At 32.4% G+C, this 18793-nt stretch overlaps 2 protein-coding genes across 2 annotated transcripts; one reads left to right on the top strand and one right to left on the bottom strand.

Annotated features, from left to right (window-relative positions):
* Positions 1–2322: 2322 nt before the first annotated feature.
* On the bottom strand, positions 2323–4991 carry TRIADDRAFT_54435 (uncharacterized protein; the record flags this gene model as incomplete). The annotated part of the gene is made up of 4 exons (XM_002110926.1): positions 2323–2436; positions 2869–3003; positions 4091–4224; positions 4388–4991. The coding sequence occupies 4 exons, from the start codon at positions 4989–4991 to the stop codon at positions 2323–2325; spliced, it is 987 nt and encodes a 328-aa protein (XP_002110962.1).
* A 4937-nt stretch (positions 4992–9928) lies between these two features.
* On the top strand, positions 9929–17611 carry TRIADDRAFT_54436 (uncharacterized protein; the record flags this gene model as incomplete). The annotated part of the gene is made up of 32 exons (XM_002110402.1): positions 9929–9966; positions 10317–10411; positions 10538–10566; positions 10793–10887; positions 11126–11318; positions 11472–11594; positions 11676–11799; positions 11879–11988; positions 12091–12153; positions 12227–12303; positions 12520–12586; positions 12684–12830; positions 12903–12964; positions 13047–13125; positions 13256–13411; positions 13494–13542; positions 13765–13870; positions 13958–14024; positions 14173–14211; positions 14311–14403; positions 14496–14576; positions 14714–14842; positions 14926–14977; positions 15079–15142; positions 15204–15273; positions 15381–15449; positions 15540–15620; positions 16143–16256; positions 16914–17041; positions 17148–17235; positions 17298–17392; positions 17494–17611. 32 exons carry the CDS (start codon positions 9929–9931, stop codon positions 17609–17611), a joined length of 2901 nt encoding a protein of 966 aa, XP_002110438.1.
* Positions 17612–18793: the final 1182 nt, after the last annotated feature.

The following is an 18793-nucleotide window of genomic DNA, read 5'->3' on the forward strand; positions in this document are numbered from 1 at the left end:
GTTCCAGTAGCACGCCAATATTGATACAGAGGTCAAGCTGATGGTATTACTCTACCGTATCGTATTCATCGTCGTACATTCGACTCTACCCTCAGCTCGACACTAACTGCCCCGTTGCTTACCAAGCGCCATACTGCCACACTATCAAGCGCAACGAGTCTATGAAAGCGATCTTCATCCACTTGCATCATCGGGCCCATTGCATCTATCCCATCCGTCCGTACTCGTATCATTGTAGCAGAAAAGCCCCTACAGTACTGTACTGTACAGTACAGTACAGTACAGTAAGCGTGAACAGGTAGAGGTACAGTACTTTGTACTGTACTGTTGTTGTGGGTAGGTGTGGCATAGGCGTGGCTGGTAGTCGATGTCCAAGTCCGAGCGTCCGTATACGGAGCGGTCTCATTCTGTACAGTACAGTGTACGCACGGTAGATACAATGCTAGCTAGATACTGTACACTGAACAATAGAGCGAATAATAGTACAAGTTTAAGACAAAAACCCCCTACAAGTGCACATTCGCCATGAACATTCAAAATAGGTATACAGTACACTGTACTGTATGCTGTAATACTGTAGAACTACGTACTGTACATGTACACTGTAATACTGTACTGTACAACTGTACAGTAGGCCCAGCCATAATAACCCCGATTACTCAGATACTCAGCGTAAATAGCTTAAACGATGATACATTATTTGTACAGTACTGCATATTGAACATTCTATCTAAAAGCTAATGAAACAGCGAGCGTAATTAATATCCAACACTATCTGCAACAATAAGGTGGCCTGACTGTACTGTACTGTACCTGTGTGGAAATCCCTTCCACAGGAAGGATTTCGCTGCCAAATTGCATAGTTTGACGGCTATCTCCTGCAACTGCAACATCTCTCAAACATTTTAAGCTACAGCGATGCAAATCCTGCCCTTCTCCAGCAGCATTCTGTGCCAAACTGTGTACATTGCCTATTCTATTGTGATGCCCAAATCTAGACCAGGTAGCTCATAAAACCTTTCATCCTTTCACAATGATATTCCTCGCTAAATTTCATTTTTTTACGAGTATAGGTTATAATCTGGCCAATGCCCGAATAACTATTCAAATTTGACCAATTTACCAGTAGCAATGATGACTACTGAATCTACCGAAGTACTGATGATGGTGTAAATAAAGGCCATAAATAGATAGGATTGAAATGTTAATTCCGGCCTTGGTTAACTTGGCAGTCTGTCCATAACTTTACGCAAGCACAGCATACTACTGTATAGCTGTAATACGTATATGGCATATATGACGTACAAATCACTCTAGCGAAAAATGCCAGTTTACTTCAAGATTAATTAAACGAATCTTCAGTATGAAAACCGCATCATTCCAAATGCTTTGAATGATGTAGTCACTAATACAATTACAATATTCCAATTTGGAAATCTACAAAAAAATTTCAGACATTCACTAATTTCGGAACTTGCGTGTAGAATAGGTGGAATATATATATATACAGTAGTATATTGAAATATTTAATGAACATTACAGCAACACAGCACTATAGTGCGTATATAACTTAGAAGTGAATTAGACACCTGGCGATTACTTTAACTAACTTCAGAAAATACAAAATCTCGCTATAAACGATCATCTTTCCTGAGTACGTACATTAGCTATTCGAAACGCGTAAATAGGAAAATTCAAAACCTTGACTTCATGACGTATCGAAATATCCACAAAATGACTAAGTTATCTGTTAGAAATATACGAAGAATCTGATACAGATCCAACGGCCTAGCGATAACAAAACTTTTAAAAAGGCTTTTACAAGGATTTATAGTCAGTAAGATTTTTTATTGTCCTATTCTACTTTTACAAGTTACAAAAATGAGACAATCAAATATTACAGATAGTAGAAATTTGAATCTTTAATTGAAGAATAGAGGTCATAAATTAATAAACTATTTGTAAAAAATTGACTTCTATTAACTCAAGATGGGCGTTACATTTAAGATGTACGTATGTACTGAGAACTGGTCGTATGTTATACGTTGCATAGCCACTTTTCCCATTGAGAAATCATTGACACTTTCGATTTTTCAGTTAGGAAAAATGTATCATCTTTAATTATAAATTTTGTCTTACGTGTAGATTATAGTGATGTAAATTTTGAATAAAATGTTTATAAATCAAAATGTTGCTATATATTAATTAGAATGGCTAATATGACGATCATTTTTGACCAATATAAATTATCTATAGATAACGTATATTTCAATATTCATTTAATAATCGTTTCGTAAGTTGGAGCCAATGCTCCTTTTTTTTTTATCTCTTCTTGCTATATTTATTCCCAACAATCGCTGCGGTAGCATCTAACGATGGCAAACTGGAGATTTTTTCTCTTGATTTCATGCTTAGTTGTAGGCTAGGATAGTTTGGCTATAGAAAGAATTGATAGAAAATACAACTAAATATTTTTGTGTAAAAAGAAAGAGTGTCAAAACGAAACAAAGTCCACAGAATTCTATCGTTTTCTTTACAATCATACTTGCTATCATTTAGAATCAATGATATTTTTGTAGATTTTTTAGTCAAGAAATAAGAATGCATTTGAGCAGAGGTACTACTTTAAAAATGTTTATAGGGCAGAATTTTATGAATGCTATCCAGCCTATGTGGACTACTTAGTTTTATAATCACAACTTAAAACTAAAATCATTCTTAATTACAGTATAAATCCAATGCAATTTCTTATTGTAACTTTAATTGATAGTCATTTGATAATAGAAATATTTATGACTATATCTTGAAGCATATTCCACTTAACTATGAAGTCATTAATTAAAGGGTGTGAAAAAGCTTTCTACTAACCAGTTTGATCGTCGTTTGGTCAATCAAGATGGGCTGTTGTTCTGCAAAGACCCTATTGTAATTGTCTTCCCTATTCAAAAGCTCCATCCTGAATTTCTGAATTTCCCTCTTTAGTTTGGCTATTTCATTTTCGTACTGTATAGATAAAAGAAATTGAAGCATATATCAATTAGCGTTGTTTGGTTTGTTACATAATTAATTAACATCATTAACTTGATAATGGGTTAAACTGAACCACTGAAATCATTTTGGTGTTTTCTAACTATTTCTAGTTTGAAAAAGCTTTCAAGCAAGCTCCTCAGATTGAAAGATATTTTTTCTTCATATTATAATATGTAGTGATTTAAAGTTAAAGAAAATTGAGCTAAAAATTTTTAAGGTACACCATCTTAGGCGATGGAGAGATAGAGAAGACCTGGACCCCCGCGAAAAATAATAACAAAAAGATAATGGACCAATCGCGAATCGCGCATACATTATTGCATAAATATATATAGAGAATTTCAGAGTCGAAACGATATATATATTTCTTTGCGCTCGCGCGGCGTATATATCCGATTTTTAGTGTTTCATTTTTTATTTCCTTTTATTATCTTTTTGTTATTATTTTTCGCGGGGGTCCAGGTCTTCTCTATCTATGGAGCAGAGTGACTTAAAGCTTGAAAGTTTCTAAATATGCACCTTCAATTTTTTTTAATCTATATCATACTAAACAGTAAATTAAAGCGGTAAAACGGTCTAGACTGAAAATCCTTAAAATGTTCTCCTTAAAAAATTTTAGACTCTACGATTATATTGTACAACATACTAGACTAAAGCAACATTTTAAAAAATTTTCTGGAATACATCTTTGAATACTTTAATGTTCTATATCCTATTAGACAACAGACTATATCGATAAAATACTACCTAAAGGTTTTTAAAAGTACTATTTGAAGGGTCATTTTTTACTGCGATTATGATATTAAATAAAGTACACTAGAGCAAGAAATTATGACTAAAAAAGTTTCATACAAATGCTCATCCCTTTACAAAGTTTTACTTTGCTGTATAAAGTTGGAACAACAGTAGACTAATTCAGGGAGAAAAAATTGTAACAAGCGTACAGTTATATGGTTATCATGTTCTAGGATGGCTAACAAATATTAGCGTTAAAGATGCTCCAAAATTATCAAATAGCAAGTCGAAACTCATTCAATATGACTTATGACAAGTGACTTACCTTCTGCGTAACTCGATATACCTCTGATTTAGGTGAAATTCGATTTTTATCTTCTAGCTTACGCTTTAATGTTTTAATATCAGCTTCAAGTTTTTTCACCTTATTTTGATTGGCTTCTTTACTTTGTCTTACTTCTGTAATATTAATTAATAGAGTAATGGTAAGTTTTAGCTGATCTACACTGATTAACTTGCAATCGATTCAACTAAAAGGTATTGGTAAACATTACATTCACAACTTGATTAGTAAAACCACAGTACATTATAATCTAAATGAATATTTTACGAGGCATCGAACCGTTTAATTCCTTGGTCAATGATTCTATCTGTTGGGTTGTATCTTTACTTGAATCTTTTAAATTTTCGGTTAAATCATGTATTCTATTTTTGGCTTTCTTCAGCTCTTGCTTTAAATCTTCAATTTCTTGATTAAGTTTAATATCAATATCGTCACGTTCGCTGCTTAATTCGCCAATATCTTTATTCATTTTTTGAATGAGTTTATTACGTTCTTCCCTCAACGATTTAACTTCAAAGTTTAAAGATTCATTATCTCGCACTAGTTGATTTCTTTGGTCAATAAATGATAAATCTTTTTTATTTAAAGCCTCATCTCGCTCCAGTAATTGTTGCGAATATTCTTCATGGAGTTGCTGTAATTCACTCTGATGAGCTTGTTGCTGCTGAATATTATCATTTTCTAACTTACTGATTCTTGTTTTAGCATCAGCAATCACAATAGCAATTTCTTTCTCGTAGGCCTCTTTGACAGCTTCGACTTCCAACTCCTTTTCGCGATTTTTTGTAAATAATAAGTGGACCACTTTGGTTAATTCCGCTACCTTTTTAGACAATCGAAATTGTAATTCTTCTTGACTCATTAAAGATTTTTGAGAAGCCATCATTAAGCTCCTTGTCAGCCTTTTTATTGAAATTAAATAAACAAATGTGATTAGGTAGAAAAATAAGACTCAAATTGAAGGCTAACTTGTATATCATTATGAGAGAAAGAGGAAACAATTCAACTTGAAGTTTAATCTGCCATTGCTTCCTTTTTCTTACTATATCTGACCATTAGTTTACAATGATCAATCGTAACACTCAACTCGAATAAAAAACTTTTAATCGAATCCTGACTGGTTTTGTTATTAATTTTCCGGTTTATTCCATTCACTGTTACTTTCTACTACATTACCGTTAAGAAATACTTCTATTAACAACACACTAATCCTAACATCCGAATAATATAAAATTTAACAGAATATCGATCGCACTACGTAGTTTAAATAAGAGAAAAAAAACTAAATTACCTATAGCTAGACCGATTTAATTTAGTTCACAATTACTTTAAGCGGCAAATAAAGTGAAGAAATCTAATTATTCTATATTGCGCTAATTTCAGCATTATTAAGATTCTAGCACTATTTCTATCTACTGTAAAAAATTTTCAACAATAATGAAAAAAGGCGAGAAAAAAATAATTTTGATTATTCTTACGACTTACTTGTACTCACCGACAATTGCGTGAAGTTTATTATCTTGTTATAGCGTTTAAATTAGCGTTAAAGTAGCTTTATCAGTTAAACCAATATTGTATTCACTATCCTCTTTGAGTAATTTTAAACTAATAAGCATTAAAAGCAAGCTTAGATATCTTGATTTTCTTCTTCATAAATTATCGTTAACGCCTGGTGGATACCATTAATTAATTATCAAAGGTAGAATATATCAGCAGTGTCTATTCCATTTTGAATTACTTAAATTAAATGCTCAATGCTATCATAATCTTAGTAAAATGGGTCATCAAGTAATGTACGTCTAATTTAGAAGTAATTATTCAAGTTAATGAGCGTTCGGTCTAGATCAATTTCCTACTACAAAAAATAGCTGCAAATAACCAAAAGATTACATTAATGTCAAGGCAAAGAATAATGTGGATCAAAGCGAGATTGTTGTAGTTTGATTATTGCTCAAGAGATCAATAGTATTTGCCTTGTTTCTAAGATCCAAAACAAAGTTGCACTAATGTAATACAGATGTGATTTATTATTTGATCTATTCTTTCTATTGTAATGCAATCAATGGCTTGTTACCATGGATAACCATGGACTAATTCATATTCCTATACGGTTTTCCATATTGCACTATTTATTCAATTCAAATTCAACAAACCATTTAATTGCTATTCAATTTTATTAATTAATGGATAAGAAGCTTTAGACAGTCTCTGGCATATTCTGCTCCGCAGTTATATGATAGGATTAAAGAATAAAAATTTAATTCTTACTAACGTCATTTTGCCACGTGATATGCGTAGTATCATTGCAATTAAACTATTTATTTTAGTTCGGTGTAATAACTTTGATGGATTGCGCGAAAGATTTTAGTTCCTTTGACGGGTTTAAACGACATTTTATCAGTCTTGATATAACGTCGCTAATATTAGATACAATTTCGATGTTAATAGCTACTCTGAATCGATCCAATGACATCAAGTTTACTGTTTTATACAAAATACAATCTTCTATACATTACCGTAATGCTGCTCTACGCGCATACTAGATAAAAATTTCAAATGAAAATTAATAAGTAAAAATATACCATATCAGACCCTTTAGGCTAAAGGGCACTTGCAATCTTGTTAATTATAAACTATTATAGTATAAATCTTGCTGAGAGTTTAAGACACAGTAATTAAAACAAATACTAAAGCCTTTAATCTAGTTTATTCTATCTCTAGTAATTGATATCTGATGTATTAAGATCAAATTTGCTATTCACATGTAAATCAAATTGTACTATGCAGCTACTGTATCTTATAGCAAATATGTTAGTTTTTCATACGTTATTACTGTAGCTATAAATAAGAACGATACTATTCTTATGAGTAAGCTTGCTAATTAGCGACAGTCATAGTACAAGTCTTATAAAGAATTCTAGTATATAGTAATTAATACGAAATATATCAAGTTTAAGATCATTAAGCAAATTACATCCTCTATACTATGCCACCGCTGTATATTATAGGAGATATGTATTCCATTAACTGTAAAAAGCTATACACAGCTCGTAAAAGAAATTTCAATAGACGGAAACCGAAAACGTTGAAATTTCAAATTCAATTTAGTCAATTTAATGCAACAACACATGTGTACGTAATCAATATTAATTATGATGTGATGGCATCATATTCCATAATATACAGTATATATATAATCAAAGGTACCAGTATTTGGTTTGCAGTTTATGCAAATCAAATATATGCTGCCGCTGTATTTTGCATGCATATTCCTATTAACTGTCAATAATCGCAACGTAATCCAATTTTATGATTTTATATCACTAGAATAGTATAAATTATCTTATGAGACTGTAGAAACTTGATAGGGCTGTACACTTGTTTGTCTTTCAGGCTGCTTTAGTGTACGTTGCAGATAATATTAAATCCTTGGAAAATTCACTGTTAAAGCCACTGCGAGGATATTTGTTCTATAACTACTTTCTAAGACTTAGCCTAGAATGGCAATAAATTCTTGAATACATTTAAAGGTTAATTCTTGATCGTAGTAAATTCTAGCTCACCATTAATATGGTCTGAATTCCGGATACTACTTAAAAAAATTAATCTCTTCACCTACCATGGAACCCAAGGGAGTTACAGCCTTGCTCATTATCTTTCTACTCATATATAAGGAAGGCAATCCATATTATATTGGCTGGAAAATAACTCTTTCTGTAGTTAAATTCTTTTATACAAAAATGAAAACGTTGATAACTTCATTTATCGCACAAGCATAACAGTGAGATATTAAACTGATAATTACCGTTAAATTTTAAAAATTATAAAAGTAAATATTACTAATTAATTACTCTGGTTATTACTCTAGCTAGGCATTGTTATACAGTAAATCCTGAATAAATATGAAATTAATGTGAAATATTTATCGAAATTTGTATTGCCATCATTATTGAACAACAGCTCGCAGTATAGTCGATGTTTGGCAGTAAACTGGTCAATACAATTTTCATGGTACTGTACATTTGTTTCAAGGATTTCGTGATTACAATAAATAATATATTTAATAAAATTTTATGCATCCTTCAATCCATCATTGGGTAATAGATGTAGATTACTTATCACTAGTGGTATTCTATCATTATGAAGTATTTACATCTATAAATTAGTTCTTTGAAGTTTTAAAGCTTGGGTTTTACAACCTCTTAGGTTCGCAATCGCCTAACTCAAAATCTGAGTAAATCCCTAACTTGATACAAGATCATACAGTAATTAGCTGAATCTACTACAGAAGTGTTTTTTATATGTTTTTAGTAATGAGTTTACTTCGTGAGTAAGATTTATAACTGATATTTATTATTAACGATATTCCAAAGCATCGATAGGTGTAGTTACACCTAGATCTGATTACAATTTATACTTCGCGCTACAATTAGCAAATTATTAGTCAGCCTTTTACAATCTTGTCGCCTACAGTATTACAAGCACTATCATGCAGTTATCATGTATGTACATACGAGTATAGTGTTTAATTCTTTTCATGTATTTAAGTGCAACATATATCGTAGCTAATCTATCACTATTTATATATATTCCATAGTGAATCTAACTAATTGTATAACATTTTTGAATCTATTTTGTTAATTAGCTGTCAATCAGAGTTATAGATGGTAGTGTTTGCGCCCTGTCACCTTGTTTGTATAGACATGCCACATATATTGATGGTTTTAATGGCACCTATACCTACACTTGTCCACAAGACTGGACTGGAAATCGTTACTATCAAGGTAAGACTGGACTGGAAATCGTTGCTATCAAGGTAACGCTCTAACAGTTAATATTCAAGCCAAATAATTACGAGTTCTAAGACAATATCACTATCATTAATGATGTATTTGAATAAGATATTGGTATCGATATCATTTATTTATAAATACGTTGGCTTTACCGTCACCTGCTGTTCGATAATAGGTGAATTTTAAATAATTTTAGGATAAAATCATCACAGAATATGGTAGTATTTTATTGGTTTTATCCCATCTTTTGCCAATAAATTGATAGATTTAAATAGTTGCCAGAGTAGTCCGTGTCAGAATCATGGAACATGCATCAATAGATGGCCCTAATGGATGGATATAGCTGCCATTACCCACCAGACTGGACGGGAAACTACTGCTATCAAGGTAACCTTGCGTTGGCTATCGATTTTTTTGTACCAAGGTTAACATACTAATGGTGTAACTGCATCTATGACAATAGTCTAATATTGCAATCACTTTCAGTTATTATATTATAAAAATTGATCTTCTATTTTAATAATTTTCCCTATATTTTATTTATCTAAGTTTGCTCAATTATGGTGATGCAATCATCATAGATTGTATGTACTGTTCGTTGTACCACTAGAGCATTAGTACTGTCCTGTATGGCCATTGGCCAATACTGGTAAATTGACTGCTACTGTGAATTTAATAGTCCACAGTGTACAGTACTGCTACTAGCATGGATCATACTGTAGACTACAGTACAGTACTGTACATTCAGTTCAGTAGTCTATGATCCATGGTAGTAGTAGTCATTGATCGGTCTCTCCGTCTGTATACTGTAGAACAGTCTAACTACTGTACTTAGCTGTCAGCTAGCAGTAAATTTACTGTAGATGGTTTATGCGGTACTGTACGGTATTGTACAATATACAAGTGCAGCAGTGGTAAAGGGGCACAGCAGAGCCTTGGTCGAAAATTGAACCTTCCGATTCGTCAAACTCCAAATTCAACATAGAAAATATTTACAAGAGTGATTTGCTGCTATACAGTTTCAAAAATGGCTACAGAAGTTGATATCGATGATTCATTTTATAGGTAATAAATATTATCATGCATGGGTAAGAGATACAGTAGTTAAAGATACCTTACCGGTACAGTAGCAAGACCCTTCAAGCTCAATTATGGCATTCATAACGAACATCGCTGTGCAGTGATGCTTCAAAAGATGTTCAAGAAGAACACATCATTTCAATGATAGACTAGTTAGAACGATTTAATTTTACAGTAACAGTGAATAATTCAATACAGGCTATATATTATACGTGGTAGACCATGTCATTTTACTGATGTCAATGCTGTAGGAATAGCTATTACTATATACGGTGTAAACCATTGACAGGTGTAAGTACTACTGTGCTCATTTTTCTCTATTTTGATAATGACAGTCGACAAAGGTACATGTTGGGCGATCTTGCTATGCGCCAACTATCGAAGGCTAAGGTATTTCTTAGCGGTTTAGGAGGCCTTGGCGTTGAAATAGGTATAGCTTATGATGATAGTGTAAAATACTCGATCTATCATGACATTTCCTTGACTTAAGCATTCATTCTTGTTAATTATAATTAACTATTATCAAAACATCATGGTGTCCTCTATGATATCGAAGCAAAAAATGTAACGTTGGCCGGTGTTAAGGTAAATTATTCCATAGCAATGAATTGCCGCATACCGTAATGTATCAGTCTTTGTAAAGAATGAAAGTCTTGCAGCCATAGGCAACTATTCTCTGCCATTTTAGCCACAAGTATTATCCTTATGTGCAGAGTTACTATACTACTGTTTCCCTTTTTGGGAAGTAGTCTGATGGATAATTCTAAATGATTTGATACTACGGCTAAATCGTAACATCTAAATGTGGCAGGGTCTAACACTTCACGATGTCAAAAACGCTTCTGTCTATGATCTTGGAACCCAATTCTATTTAAATACCGAAAACATTACAAAAATTGAGAATAGGTACGGTTTACTTATGTGGAGTCAATATATCGATAATGATTAATTAAATTAATTCAACTAATTGACTAATTTGCTAGATACTCGTAAACGTAAATTCTTATCATACACTTATGTTGGATACAGAGCTAATAAGTTGTCATTTATTTTTATAATTAATTAATCATATCAAAAGTTATCAATATTCTATTCGTAAGTTGTTTTATGTCTTTCATTCGCACTGCCATCTTCTATTTTACAGAGCGAAGGCAAGTTTTCAAAGCATCTCTCAACTTAATCCACATGTTGTAGTGGATGTTTCAACTACTCCATTCAATTGCGAAAGTGACCTATCGTTCTTATTACAATATCAATGTGTCGTTTTAACTGAAAGTCCGTTAGAGTTACAAGTTGTCGTAGATCAGTTTTGTCGATCGCAAGATCCACCTATTGCTGTAAGTATTGAGATATTCTACAGTTATCAAAAAATGAAATGGTGCTTCTAGCTGATAATATTTATTCTTAAATTAAATTATCTTGCATATAACTCGTCATTACTCCTCGCTTGCACAAATCAATTTTGAAATGCTAATGCATCTCTTTATTAGTTTATTTCAGCTGATGTATTTGGATTATTCTCCTTCTTATTTTGTGATTTTGGTGAGAGTTTTCAAGTTATTGATGGAGATGGAGAAGAGCCTGAAGAAATACTTCTATCCAACGTATCTAAAGTAGGGTTACTGATGACACTGAGATCTTATATCGTCAAATATACTATAATGCAATAATTTTACTTAAATTATTTAAATTAGGATAATCCTGCGGTAGTGAAGACAATATATGGCGTGCGTCATGGTCTAACAACTGGAGATTACGTAAAATTTCGTGAAATTAAAGGAATGACTGCATTAAATAATAGAATTGAACAAATAACAGGTATTAGTCGGCAGTAATAATGTTAGTACTGTAGCATGGGTAAGTTCTCAAAATTTTTCTCGATTCTTGCTCTTTGTAGTGATCAGTCCGGACGAATTTACCATTTGTGATACAACCTCCGACCAATTTGGGTCGTATGCCAACGGTGGTACATGTGTTCGCGTTAAGATACCGTTTAATGTGCAATTTGTAAGATTTAAGCAGTCGGCCATCTGAATGGATGTTTTTAACTTAGTCACGTTTGGATATCCTCACATTTTTGCTTTTCTATTTTAAATTTTGCTATAAAAGGAGGATCTATCAACGCAATTTAATAAACCTGATATTGCAATGACAGATTTTAGCAAGCCTGAGGTTCGTGATTCGAGAAACGAGGCCATCAATTTTGACTGGCAGCACTTATTTTAGAGCATTCTATATTGTTTAGGTAAATTTGCAAAGTATAATTGCTTTAAGAGCCTTACATACCTTCAACGATGGCTATAAGCGAATGCCAAGGATAAGGTTTAACTGCAATGAATTTATGAATTATCTTTATCTAGCTATTGTTAATTTGCGTGTAGGCTTGCAATGACGTTTTTGTATTAGCGAACTATTAGTTACTGTTTCTAAGGTTATTCATTAGTTGAAGTAAGGACCGTCATTCTAACATGAAGTAGCTTGATGAATTGGTTTAGATTTCAGTTTAAAAATGGGTGTTATCAATTTAAATCTATAAAGGGACACTAAAGATGCTGAGCAAGTCATTAACATAGCACTGTCAATAATTGATAGCATGATTACAAAGGTATCATTTATATGCATGGTGATTGATATTTATTTGATATGTAGTCAAATTGATGGAGAGGTTAATTATAATTGAAGATCGTTGAATTTACCTTTAGGTTGATAAATTAGATGTTGATATAGTTACACAGTTGGCGTACACTTGCCAGGGATGTTTTCAGCCATTAGTTGCAACCATGGGCGGCATTGTTGGCCAAGAAGTTCTTATTGCGCTAACTAATAAATACGCACCTATAAAACAATGGGTACAACGTTTGTAACCATAAAGTCATTTTTTGCGGTATCTTCAAAACCTTATTGTTAAACTTATCACGCAGTTGTGCCTAGAAACTCAAAGTTTATTTGATGGAAGCAAAGACAATTCTATGTTTTTACCAAGGTATTATTGTAAACTTTTAATTTTAAAGTAGCAAAAAATGTATTTAAGGTTTAATGAATGTTAATCCATTGCTTACTTTTAGAAATGATCGATATGATGGACTACGAATATGTATTGGAAATGATATTTGCGAGCGCTTGTCTAAGTTGAGGCTGTTTATGGTAAATGAGTATGACCTAATTCTTTAACTTAATAGTGCTATAGTACGTTTACACGATATATATTTGTAGCGTAGTAGTTATTGACTTTCATGCCTGTAAATGTATACGACATCCTATATATCTTTTACAGGTTGGGTGTGGAGCAATTGGATGTGAAATGTTAAAGAACTGTGCACTAACAGGGATTGCTACTTCCGTAGATGGGCTAATGACAATAACTGATCATGATCTTATAGAAAAATCGAATCTAAATCGGCAATTTTTATTTAGAGAATCCCATATTCAGGTAGTTTAAATCACAATACAGTATGTTTCAGACTTCAGCTTAAGTACTTATATTAAATTAAGCAAACATGCGTATTATTTAGAAATCGAAGGCAGTTTGTTCTGCAGAGGTTACTCGAGTAATCAATCCAGGTTTGTCGTAAAGGACTCTGAATCATTTTGTGATATTTTATATTGCCGAAAATATCTGACCTAGAGTTTTACGCTTTCTAAAACTCAGATATTCATATCGAGGCTCAGCAATTTCGAGGTACAATCCGTGAATTTGCGATTAAAATATGGCTGTCTATATGGCTATTTTTCTAAGTGTGGCTAAAGTTTATAACATTTCTAATTAATATTTTTTTACTGTAGTTGGTCCTAGTACTGAAACGAGTGTTCACTGTGATTCATTTTTTAAAACGTTACACGTCGTTGTAAATGCTCTTGATAATGTTGAAGCTAGACGATACATGGATGGGTAAGATTTGTAGTTCTGGCGCTTTATTACTATTACAATGTTATGATTGTAGAAGTTAGTAATTACTGATTCCTGCTAAACTAATAGCCGTTGTGTAAGTAATCAGCGACCTCTACTAGATTCTGGAACGACTGGCCCTAAAGGGCATGTCCAGGTAATTTTTATAGTTAAATAAGTCTAAGTATATTTATTTAATACTTTATGATCTTATCTGAGCTGATACTAAAACTATTATAAATTTGTTCAGTATTTCATAATTGTCTGTACACTGTTAAGTTTTGATTGTTTTTCGATTCATGAAGGTTATCTTACCATTTGAAACAGAGACTTACTCCGATCAGGTTACTGCAAGTTTTTGATTGATTAATTAATTTGAATTCGATGCTAATATCATGATGAAACTAATTCGTTGCGGTTATGGTATTATGTTATGTCTCTAGCGTGATGCAAATGATGAGACTGTTATTCCTTATTGTACCTTAAAATCTTTCCCAGCACGTATTGAACATACTATTCAATGGGCAAGAGATAAGGTTAACCTGTTTAAGATAAAATTTATCACTTTGGTAATTATCTTCCGTCAATTTATTAATCTCTATTTTACTAAAAACATGCGCTTATACAGTTTGAATCTTTTATGGTACATAAACCTTCTACTTATTCAAAATTTTGGTCAATTCATGGTCAACCAAATGAAATTATAGAGGTAATGTATGTTAACATCCATGTTAAATACGAATGAACTCCAAAGCCATTTACATGACCTGAAAACGAACCCAATATTGCTATTACCTCGTTATATGTGCAAGTATGTATTAAACCGCTACTACTCATTCTTAACAGAAACTTGAGAGAAACCAAAGTTTACAAGGGATCGTAGTAGTCGCGAAGCTGTTAAATAACAGGCTCCATACTTGGGAAGATTGTATCAGAATTGCCAGAATTAAATTCGAAAAGTATTTCAATCATAAGGTAAAGTATTTATATGGGTACCGGAGTTAATCTGGGCCTAGTTCCTTGTACGTCTTTGAGTTTAATTGTTTCTACTATTTTAGGCTCGTCAGTTGTTAGATGCGTTCCCACTAAGTGCAACCCTTTCTGATGGATGTAAGATATGATCCTTTATGCAAGAAACACACAATACAACTTTGTTACTCGAGTTCTTCATAAGCAATTTGTATTAATATATTTTATTTTCGTACGTGTAGCATTATTTTGGAGTTCTCCTAAACGTCCTCCCGCTCCTCTACAATTTGATGTACATAACGAAACGTGAGTAATAAATTAGAAGCTATTTTGCAATTGTTCGTCTAATAAATGTACATTATTGTAGTCATATAGCATTTATTGAATCAACGGCTAGATTACTTGCAGATGTTTATGGCTTATCGTATAATCAACAGGTAATGAATATGTATAGGTGCATCCTGCTGTAGATCTTTTTGAGCTCTATATTTTTGCAGTTGCTGTTAATAATTTCACTTACTCTTGATGAACTTATAATTAATAGCTAGCGCGGATATCTATTCCTGCTATCGTTGCTGACACTGTTATTCCTGTATATACCAAATCAAATAAGGTTAGCATTAGATCGCTATAATGAGTACAGTTTATAAATATTCTTTTGTGCTGATATCAAAAGTAAAGGTATATTTTGGAATTTGTCTAGGAAATTGTTGTTGATGAATCGGTGAAGAAAGAGGAAATAACAAAAGTGGAGACGAAAATTGAAAAATATATTCATGATGTTGTCAGTTTTATAAAGAGCTCAGGATCCACTGAGAATCGTTCGTATTTTGTTAATTTTACGCTATTACGCACAACTATGAAATATTTTATGTTCATGATATTATTCTCTTTTGATTATAATTATACATCGTTTCAGCTTCCGTAATACCTTCGCTGCATGTTCATCCATTTGAAAAAGACGATGACGGAAATGGACATATTGACTTTATTACAGCAGCTTCTGTTAGTATCATCTCATGAAATTTACGATTTCAGTTGATGTACTACTATGCTTATAATTGTGCCTAATGACTTAACGCTATATCATTAATGGATAGTTTAGTATTTATAATATAGTCTATAAGTATTTCCACACTGTAGTTTTAAGAGAATAGTAATCTTGTCTGAAATTGTGATTTTGTGAAAATACAAATTGCTTCCTCAACTAAATTTATTTCGAAGTACTTTCAAGTAGCTTTATACGTATGCATAAAATCTGTATAAATTTTTATATTTGTTTAAAGCTATTTTAAATCTCTTAAAGAATCTTCGGGCTATGATGTATGGAATTGAAACTGTTGATAGACTAAAAACAAAAAGAATTGCTGGAAAGATAGTGCCCGCTATTGCTACGACAACTGCTACCGTTGCTGGTTTAGTAAGCAATTATATGGATCGATAATTTGTAAATCAATTAATTGAAAAAGATATGATACCGTCACAACCAGCTTCGTGACAAAGATAACGTAAAATAAATCTCTAAATTACTATAGTCTCTGGGATTCAGTATCCCTTAACTAACTCACAAGAATTTAGACGCTTTTGTTTCTACGTTAAACAACAATAGAACTCTCTTATATTCAACTATCTGCCGAGCTTAAATACCCTTCGGCAGCTGCTATCATGTATGAGTTATAACAGTTCATGAATTTAGTTCATATTGGATAGCTAAATTAATACAAAAATTAGTCATAATCTTAGACATGTACTGAACGATTCTAGATAATTAGATTACAGTATGTCCATACACAGAATTATTTATAGTATCATCGATAATTAAATGTCTTCAGGATATTCATCACAAGCGTTACAAGACATAAGACTATAATCAATTAGCATTAGTTACCTTATGAGAATTCTTACTACAGTACAACATAATTTACTGTAACAAAATAATAGCTACCGTAGTCCTTACTGTAAGTCATTATTAGTTATCTCCATATATATATATGTTAACCACTAAATTTAGTCATTTACTCTTCACGGTGGTTCGTACCGTGACAGATACCGATAACTAATTCATGTTAATGCTTAGGTTACGGCTGAATTAATCAAGATTGTAAGTCAATTACCTCTAAATGGCTATCGAAACGCGTTTATCAATTTGGCTATACCATTGGTACTCCTATCAGAACCTGGACCTGCAAATAAAACAGCTATTAAGTAACTATTATAAATAATAGTTTTATATCATTAAGAAAATTTTAAAATCTTTAGTTAACGAAATGCAGATCATAAATGGATAATAAATATTCTAACGACTTGATAGTGACGATATTTCGTATACGTCGTGGGACCGATGGGATGTTGTAGGAGATGAATCTTTTACATTGTCACAGTTTATACAGTGGTTCAAGGTAATCTATGTAAATTATATAAAATTACTAAACTCATTATTAAGATGGTTTGTTCCTTTTAGGATCATTATAAACTTACTGCTACGGCGGTCATGCATGGAGTTAAGATCATTTATATGGCCGTGATGCCTGGGCATGCTAAAAAAAGGGATCAAACGTAAGATATGAATTTAGAACACTTTCTTTACGCAAAATTGATTTTAGATTGCGTGCAATATAGCGATTTTGTTTTTTTAACATGTATGTTATTCCTTCTAGGATGAAGAAATTATTAAAGTTGCAAAGTAGCGTAAAAAGTGTCGAGTTAACTGTTTCGTTTGAAGACAAGTATGGCGATTCCGTGACTACTCCTCCAATACGTTATAGTTTAAGTTAGATGGGTGCTTTTCAAAGGCCAAAACTTTCTTTGATCAGATTCATTAAAATATTATTTTATGACATGTTAATAAGTATTTGTGCAAATGGAGAGAAGTGGTATGTTCTGTCAGAACCCTGCATGTCTAAAATTTTGTAAATAAAGATTTAAGTATATGTCTGTTATATTTTTATTTTGCGTACATTTAAATGTACTAATATATTGCTACTTCTGTTATAGAATTACAACAGCTTTAATTTTACCTATGCCACATTGCACCCTTAAATAGGTCTAACAAAGAAGAATTAAAAGCAGCACTTCATTCACTTCGAAATTTTATGGTTTTCTTTCGTTCTTTACATAGTAATCAACAGACTTTACTTATCATACAGATCAATGATACCATAAACGAACATAAATATTTCGGTGGATTCACCCCCCTATTCACAGATTTAGATCATTTACTTCTTTAAGCGAGATACAATCGTGCAAGGCATGAATTGATAATCTGTATTTGTTAGCGTCTGTATCTTTAAAATTTCTTTATCAAAATTAAAATAATTTTGCACAGTTCCACGTACAAAACCCATAAACACAATTGCTATCCGACGGAATAATTACTGTGCCTTGCAAGTTGCGATTTTCGTTTGTGATTGACTCTAAGCTAGACAATTTAGCAAACCAGTGGCGATAAAATTTATTTCCACATTTCCAGCAGTGACCTTTGGCTTTCATATCTTTAAGAATTTGCTGTGGTAAGGGGGAGTCACGGCAGTTAAAAGCAGCGACGATATCTAGTGAAACACAGAACTAATAATTCAAATATTGTCCTAGTATATAGTTGAGTAGTGGACTAAATAATGCATAGTGGGAGAGGTTAAACGTTATAATTAGATATTTGTGCCTCTTCTACTCACCTTCATTTAGTGCCCTAATACTTAATTCTACTAGCGGCAGTACCTTTTGCGATTTATTAGTTATAACGTCACCATCATTCGAAATTACGACCGCACGTTTATCTTGATCGTACAATTTAGATATGCATATATACAGTTAGAATGAAGTATTCACATCTGACTGATAGGAAAATACCTTCTTCCAAAGCTGGGGTTTACAATAATTTGTAATGTTGTAATCACTTATTTACAGCAAAAATAAAATTAAATTGAAGAATTTGCTTTTATTGTATGCGACTTACCGAGT

The sequence above is a fragment of the Trichoplax adhaerens genome, genomic scaffold, assembly GCF_000150275.1.
Source record: "Trichoplax adhaerens TRIADscaffold_3 genomic scaffold, whole genome shotgun sequence".
In the NCBI taxonomy this organism is placed as follows: domain Eukaryota; kingdom Metazoa; phylum Placozoa; class Uniplacotomia; order Trichoplacea; family Trichoplacidae; genus Trichoplax; species Trichoplax adhaerens.